General features: G+C 42.6%; 1 protein-coding gene and 1 non-coding gene across 2 annotated transcripts; both read right to left on the bottom strand.

Moving 5' to 3' along the window:
• Positions 1 to 680: 680 nt before the first annotated feature.
• Positions 681 to 7500, bottom strand: RPS7 (ribosomal protein S7). Its single transcript, XM_056856292.1, has 6 exons — positions 7407 to 7500; positions 6889 to 6960; positions 5057 to 5200; positions 4634 to 4698; positions 2571 to 2721; positions 681 to 797 (listed from the first exon to the last, which is right to left on the bottom strand). Exons 1-6 carry the CDS (start codon positions 7479 to 7481, stop codon positions 720 to 722), a joined length of 585 nt encoding a protein of 194 aa, XP_056712270.1. The 5' UTR covers positions 7482 to 7500; the 3' UTR covers positions 681 to 719.
• LOC130484044 (small nucleolar RNA SNORA73 family) lies at positions 6479 to 6702 on the bottom strand. Its single transcript, XR_008933684.1, has one exon. It is a non-coding gene; the product is annotated as a small nucleolar RNA SNORA73 family (small nucleolar RNA).
• Positions 7501 to 8044: the final 544 nt, after the last annotated feature.

Consider the following 8044-nt stretch of genomic DNA (forward strand, 5'->3'; position numbering starts at 1 on the left):
ACCAAGAAAGATGGCTATAAAGTGTTTTGCATATTAAAAACTCAATGGGAAACAAGAGCTCACCACCTTCCTTTATCCTCTCCAGTCCATCAAAGTGGCTGCTTTCTTGCTAAAATATACCTTTCCCTTGTCACTACACTGCTTGTACTGGCACTCTACTGAATAGCTATTGCTGGCTGATTTTTGGTTAAGCCTGATTGCTGTAGACATTAGTCAAAACATGGTCAACATTCTCACTTCTAAAGAAGTCAGCTTATCATACAAAGTGTGCCTTGGAAATGAAGGCATTGTGCTTCTTTATCAAACATAAAGGCCAGAATTTTCAGGCTTAAGGACTTTAAAACATGCACCAGGACAGAGAAGTAAACCCTACAACTGTTAGAGTTAAGAAATGCTCCCAGTGTTTTTAGAAGAAAAACTTTGTTCTTTGGTTGTTTCATTACCATTGAGGGTATAGATCTGCTGCAAGCTCAGATGTGTTTTTAAATCCAACTTTTCAGGAAGTTCCTAAATTGGCAATGTACATGGATGACACAATATACAAATTATGGAAACCTTCAGGTTACCTGGCTTCTGTAGCTATAAAATTGTCACTTTGGACCCTCATTTTCTGTAACTAATCCTTACAGCTAGCACTCTCTCTAGCAAGACATTTTAATAGAGACATTACTTTCAAGAGGTTTAACAATTAACTGTTTATTCAGTCATTTCTTTGCACTTTACAGCTGGAATTCTGGAAACTCAAATACAACATCTTTGCCTGTGAGCTTCTTGTAGACACCAGAAAATGTTTCTACCTGCAAAAAAATAAAATAAAAAATAAAGGAAAAGAAAAGAAGCCAGGTTTACACTTAATATCATTTTCTTCTGTAATTATTCATGAGTTTGAGAAACTACAGGAATATACAAGACAATGCCCATAACCACTCAGAACTGAAGACAAGCTTATTGTACAACATTATGGAATTTAACACTGTCCCATGTCTGTGCTAAATGCAAATGGTACATTTTCCCTTCTACCTCATCTGTGTATATATGTATATACATGCTAACCTATTTATTGTACCCACCATCAAGATGATGGAGAAGCGGGAAATGGGGTGATTTCCCACTTCACGTGCATGCTTGTGGTTGCATGGGAACTGTTTCCTATTCTCCGTAAGTACCCAGAAGGATCCAAGTGTGTGCTCAACTGAGCAGAACACTACTGGAGCCCAGTTTAGTACAACTGGCAGCAGAGGAAGATAGGAAAATAAAGGTTCTGTAGCCTAAAGATGGAAGTCATCTTTCCTCGACATCTTTGAAACCAGAGCAGCCCAATCAGAAGGGCACCAGCTTTGTGGGGATCAAGATGAGGGCTGACAAGCGTTTCATTTTGCCTTAAGCAAAGCAAATATTCAGACAAAAATGGTAGTAAAGGAGAGTTGAAGCCAGGGCTTTTTTGGGGGGTAACAGTACTCACTAGCACTGGCACAATTTTTTTTCCAGACCTCTCCCAAGTACTAATCCTCCTAGGTGCGTACGAACCCAGGCACTCCCCAAGCTGCTGTGCCTTAGCTGGGTAGGAAGAAAGAGCCCAGCCACTGCCACCCTGCAAGCTGGGGGAGGGGGGTTAGGGAGCTGCCTGCTCTCTTCCTTCCTCCTTTATGGAGTGGGGTAGACCAGGTGGCAGAAAGCCAGGCAACTGCAAAGTCAGACCTAAGAAGGAGAAGAGATGCAAAGGCCCAATGAGCAGGTGGGCGTGGAGCCTGACAGCAGCAGTGGAGGAATTTGCAGGGGAAGAGGCCAGAAGGGGGGGTGGATTCAGCAGAGGAAGCAGCTGGTGGTCGCCAGCTCTTCCTCTCTTGTGGGAGCCTGGAAGGAGAGGGCTGGGCAGGGGAAGCAGGCCTGGTAACAGGGCGAGCTGCCACAGCCCCAGGCAGGCAAGGAGCTATTGCTGCCCTATGGGCCAGATGGGTGTGGAGAGCCCAGCAGAGGAGGAAGAAGTGGCAGGCAGTCACCTGCTCTCCCTTCCTCCCTCACAGGGAAGAAGTGAGACATCTTACTCCTGAAGCAAAAGGTTAATGTTCCATTGAAACTTCTGAACTCCTTCACAAGGTCCCTTTTGCAAATAGGTCTACTAACTTAACCAGCCCCTGCTCCTTTGTTTGGAAAAGCATCTTGCTCTGAAGACAAGAATGCTGACTGCCACATTGTAAAAAGGCTTTCTGCAGATCAGTCTCTTATTAGGGTCAGGGGTTTTTCTCATCTGCTGGCAACTTGGCCAGCATATAAACACTACACATTTAGAAAGGCAAGTAGGAAAAAAAATCAGTATGTCCCCAGATCCACTCTCACCCCTGTTTAGATCTCACAGGTCGCAGCCTTTGGTTAGGGAAGCCACAGCTTCATAGTCTCATATTACTGTTTACACCCTGAAGATTATAATACTGATCTACACTTAGGAATCTTTCCTAGCTCCTTCATGGCTGCCCTTCCCAGTCTCAATCTCCTTCTGATTTCTTGGTTGCAGTCTCCCTTTTGGTTGATAGTATGCCTTAAAAATGGCAACTTGCCAAAATGTTTCTTACCTTGTGTTCAACATTGTTCTGTTGCGCTTTGTCTAAGTGGACCTTTATGAGCCGGCTGCCATCCAGTTTCACGCGGATTCTCTTGCCCACAATTTCACTTGGGAAAACCAGGTCTTCGAGAATGGCATCGTGTACTGCGGTAAGTGTACGGCTAAAAAAAACCAACCACCAATTAAAGTGTTTTTACTATGCCCCAACCTGCTTCAGGTTAAGCTCTTTCCTTCCATATTAATGTTGATGTTGCGCTACCATATTGCCTCATGTCACTGATACAGTCCCTATTAAAATGTTCAGGTGCTATACAGTTGTTTGTTCAGAAGAAGTTGAACAACAGTACACCAGCACATCAACCAATTCAACCAGTTTTTTCACTTCTACTTGAGCCAATAGGAGGAAATTCTCAAAGTACTTAGGTTTAACCAGCCTCTGAATCATGAGATTTAAAGAAGACTCATCTGACAATATACTACCAGTGGAATTCTGTCTCTCACTGTTCGTTCGAGGCAGATATCGCTTACTGATTCATCCATCCCTTTCACCACTTTGCTTCCTTAAACTGCAGGGATGCCCCATGCCAACTCAAAACATCAAGAAAGCTAGATACTCAAAGCATCTGCTTCCAACTGAAATTAAGGCCAACTACTCTTTGCCAAACACAGCAGTGACCAGTCTCACTCACAAGGACACAGAAGAAAAGCTTACCTCCCACAAACTACAGAAATTATGAGCTAGGCAGAATTTCAGTAGGCCCACTAGCGTCCCAAGTATACAGAAACACTCACAGCTGCCAAGTTACACCCCTCCCCCCGTTTTTACTGCTACAGGAAAAGAGATGTGAGATCACACTGCTGACCAGCTCAGATCACGTCTGGATGGGTCATGGGACCACAAATGTAATAGTGCCCACTAGGAGTGTGCAAAAAATAAAAATCATTAAAATTTGGATTCAGGTCTTATGGACCTGAAATTTTTCAGGAAACCCAGATATTCTCGAACCTCTATATCGGAAATATCTAGATTCCCCCTAAATAATCAGGGTCCAATAGATCCAAATCTGAATCTAACCCCCCCCCCCATCTTCCCCTACCCTCATTTACCTTAAGTCCAGTAGCTGCGGTGGCTGCCTCCGAACCCCACCTGGAGCCCGATGGTGGCTGGTGGTGCAAAGCCTAGCCCGGCATGCAACTCTGTGCTGCCTACAACTGCCGAGCCCCATGTGGAGCCCGAAAGCAGCTCTGCACCGCCTGCAGCCTCCGAAACCAAGTGGAGCCCAGAGGCAGCAGAGATCAGCGCCGGCCTGGCCAACTAGTAGATTAGGGGGAGAGGGGATTCCCTCCCAGTCTTATTCTTTTTTAATGGCTGTGGAGCCGAAGAGTCCTGAAAAATTCAGCATTATTCAGGATCCGCTTTTCTGCTCCCTTTAAATCGCCGCCCTTTTTTTCGGGAGGAAAATGCTTTGCCAAACGTACACCCTAGTGCCCACTCTAAGCATGCATTAAGTTACAGCCATCTCTAGATTCCTGACAAGAACTTTAAACCTGCTGATTCTAGTATGCATACCAAGAAAAATGTAACTGACTGTGCAAACACCAGAAAGGTACTATCAAGCAGCTAGCTCCTTGTAGCAACTGGCAATCCTTGACCTTGAATGATAAACCACAGGATTCACTCAACTCCAGGGTATAACAGCAGAAGGAAAGTGAGCATGACTGCTGTTGGTCAAGTACAATAAGGATGTCAATTGAACAAGTTTACCATCTGCACAGGCATACCTCAAATAAACAAAGTAGTGTCAGAAATGTGTGAAGCTGCTTTATATGGAGGCAGCCCATATTGCTAACCCTATTACTGTTTACTCCAACTAGGGTAATGCTCAAAAGATTTAGCAATAGTGATAAGTTTCTATATCACATTAAATGAATATTAGAGTCACTAAACTTTCATACATCTTCAAGCTGTAAACTAAATATCCATTCTACCAACAGAAGATTAGCTATCAAAACACACATGTACTTCAACACTGTCTCTTGCATCAACCCAGAGCATAAAGGTCAGCAGATTACCTCCTGGGGCGTTTTTGCTTGTTTTTTGTGCGGCTTTTTCTTGTTGGTTTTGGCAAAATTCTTCTCTGTAGAGGAAGAGAACAGGGCAGCCCATTAACACAATTAACAGATTGGTAGGTTTTTGGGTATCTTACAGCAAAGCTTCTTAAACTGTGGGTCGTGACCCTGTATGGGGTAGAATAACTGAATGGGGGGCCACGAAAAATTTGGCAACAGTAAATGGTAAAATTATGTTTACCAAAGAATTGTTTTAAAATAAATTTCTTTATGATTTATTATCAGTAAATGTTTGATTTGTATATTTATTTTATATACCTATTTTATATATTTTATATAGGGTTAGCATAATGTTCACAGACACAAACCCTCTTTGCTTTCCTAACAAAGTGTTTTTGCTGAAGCTTACGAAAAGCTGCCACGTACCTGAGCAATGAACACCACATGCTTTCCGCTGAATTTTTTTTCCAGCTCACGAACTAGCCGCACCTGAATCTTCTGGAAAGATTTCAGCTGAGGGACTGGTACAAATATGATGATTGCTTTTTTACCGCCACCCACTTCAATTTCCTAAGTAAAAACAGACACCTGTTTTGAAGTACCTGGAATGAACACAGCTTGCACTTTTAAATAAAGTTTGCATTTACCGCTCTGATAGTTCAACAGCCACAAGGCAGGAAAAGATCTTGACTAAAGCACCAAATGCCAGCAACAATCTTGTTTTTCCTGACTACACTCTTCAGCTCCAACAGTAGTACCTGTGTGTGTGTAAAGTGCCATCAAATCACAGCCAACGTAAGGCAACCCAGTGGGATTTTCAAGGCAAGAAACTAACAGAGGTGGTTTGCTATTGCCTTCCTCTGCATAATGATCATTCCTTGATGGTCTCCCATTCAAGTACTAACCAGGTCCGACCCTGCTTAGCTTCTGAGATCTGATGTGATCAGGATAGCATGGGCTATCCAGGTCAGGGCAGTAGTACCCCAACACTGATCAAACACAAAAAAACTGCATGCTCAAGGATAACATGTTATCAAGTCTAATAAAGCATAACATCAGATTTGTAAGTTTGACTATGCATTATAGTTTATAAATTATGCAACTACGCATGTACGTCTGCTGTTCACATGGGCATTTACAACCACCAAGAATGTCAGACTCGGTCAGCTACCCTAACGTTTAACACCAGTCATCTGAGCAGAAACCACAAGATACATATAAAATCCATTCAATGCTGTTTATGCTTAAATTCATAACGTTCTACTTTAGCATTAGAAGACACCTAGCTGTTTAAAAAGTTCTTCTACTCCAGTTTACAGCTTGGTTTTCAGAACAGGAAGATAATTCATGTGCCACAAGTATATTTCTTGCATTCCTCACTCAAGGAAAGAAGGTATGTGACATGGTAGTCCTACATCCAACAAATGGCAGCAGACAAAAAAATGAGTGGTTGCCTAATAAACTCTTAATCTCATGGTTTACTTTGTAAAAGGTAAACGTAATCCCCTGAGCAAGCACCGGGTCATTACTGATCCATGGGGTTGAGGCTAACCATATTTTAGGTGCCTCACCTGGATAAAAGGCAAAGACAGAGCTAAACCTCCATGAAAGTATTAGGTTCATAACTGCAAAAGATGTCATTATTATTTCCCATATCTAAAGGTTCCCTAATTGGCGCATGTGGCAAAGTACGAACATAAATCCAGTGATATGATTTTACAAACCATAACAACTGCCTTCTGTACAAGCATTTTTGATGTTGACATAATGTATACAAAAATCAAAAACTGCTACCATGCATCCTTTTCCTGAGACGGCTGCCCCTTAAACATGGGGTGCATTTTGCACAGATGTGTCCTGCATGGTTTGTCTCCTCAGCAACCATAAATGCTGAGAAGGTATAGGAATATACAGGACGCCTCCTCCACCAGCTTTGTCAGCCAGGGAGGAAAAAACTTTCTGTCCAATGTTGTGGAATGGGACCCTACATCATCGCCCCTCACAGAGCTATGCTCCCATGCGCCACTTGGGCAGAGCCACGCAACAGCCACCTTGCTGGATGCCCACATTGGGTTCATTCTGAAGCATCAGCCACAAAGCAACAGGCTGACCTGATTTTAGGGGGGAAACCTATTCAATTTAACATATACTTGACTGCGCCATATAATATTGAGCGCTGAACATTATTTAATAAACAAACATCTGCTCTATGAACCCAACTGCAGCCTGCATGAGTGGGAAACATGATTTTAAGCTACCTTTGCAGCTGTGATGTTCAACTCTCTCAGCTGAGCCTTTAAATCAGAATTCATCTCCAACTCCAGAAGAGCCTTGAAGCAAGTAAGAAAATGTAACATGTTAACCTAACAAAGTCTGAAAACAACTAACGGTACTTGCTCATAACCACAAGGAAAAGTCACTAAAGAGTGTCAAGCGCAAGTCAAGCACCCTTACAAAGCATTGTTACAGCAGTCTGGTCCTGTGCAGTCGTTCCAACCGCACTTTAAATGCAAAAAGACACCCAAGAGCTTCCCATTATTGGGAGAGCTAAGTTCTAACACATTTTGGTTGTCGCTCCTAAACCACTAGGGTAATACCTTGGCCCATCTTGTACAACAGCTTGATTTTTACCAGAACATCAATGAGTTAAGTGCTAATCTACATCACAGCCTCAACATGAAGTTGAATGAGCCCCTTCAGACTGGGTCTGAAAGACTTCAATCCTGATGTTGAGCAAGGAACGTAATTAATACTACTACCAAAACAGAGTACTTACTTGGGAGATGCCAGACTCAAATTCATCTGGCTTTTCGCCATTGGGCTTCACAATCTTCGCACTGGAGCTGAACATGGCCGTTCTATAGTCCAAAACAAAAAACAAGCAATGCTTTAATGTTCGTTATGAAGAAAAATGTCCTCCTTCCAATAAAGAAAGCAAATGATTCACGGCCTTGATGATATGCAAGCAAAACCACAAGCCTGTAAGTCTGACCATTGTCTTCATTACATTACAGCCTTGCTGGCTTTAACCTTTATTTGTGCAATAAATGGCAGATAAAGCCACTAACAACAGTTAAGCTATATACAGGAAGAAGCCTAGAGATTATGAATACACAGGAAAGAAGCCCCTTGTTCAATTTGCAACTGAGACAGGAATTCATGTTGCCTCAGGTGAAATATTGTTTACTATGGCTTCAGCCTTCCATGCATGTAATCTCCTTGTTCCGGTCACTTCACAAATTTGTTGCCACAACTGCTGAGATCATTAAGTCAAAAGTTTACAAAAACTATAGGAATAAAGTGTTGCCATATGTGAACACAACAGGGATGACCACCCTCCTATGACACTCCACAACAAGAGGCATAGTTCCTTTAGTAGTGATGAACTCTCACACACCAGATTCCAGTGTGGTG

The sequence above is a fragment of the Euleptes europaea genome, chromosome 10 (assembly GCF_029931775.1).
Source record: "Euleptes europaea isolate rEulEur1 chromosome 10, rEulEur1.hap1, whole genome shotgun sequence".
In the NCBI taxonomy this organism is placed as follows: Eukaryota; Metazoa; Chordata; class Lepidosauria; order Squamata; family Sphaerodactylidae; genus Euleptes; species Euleptes europaea.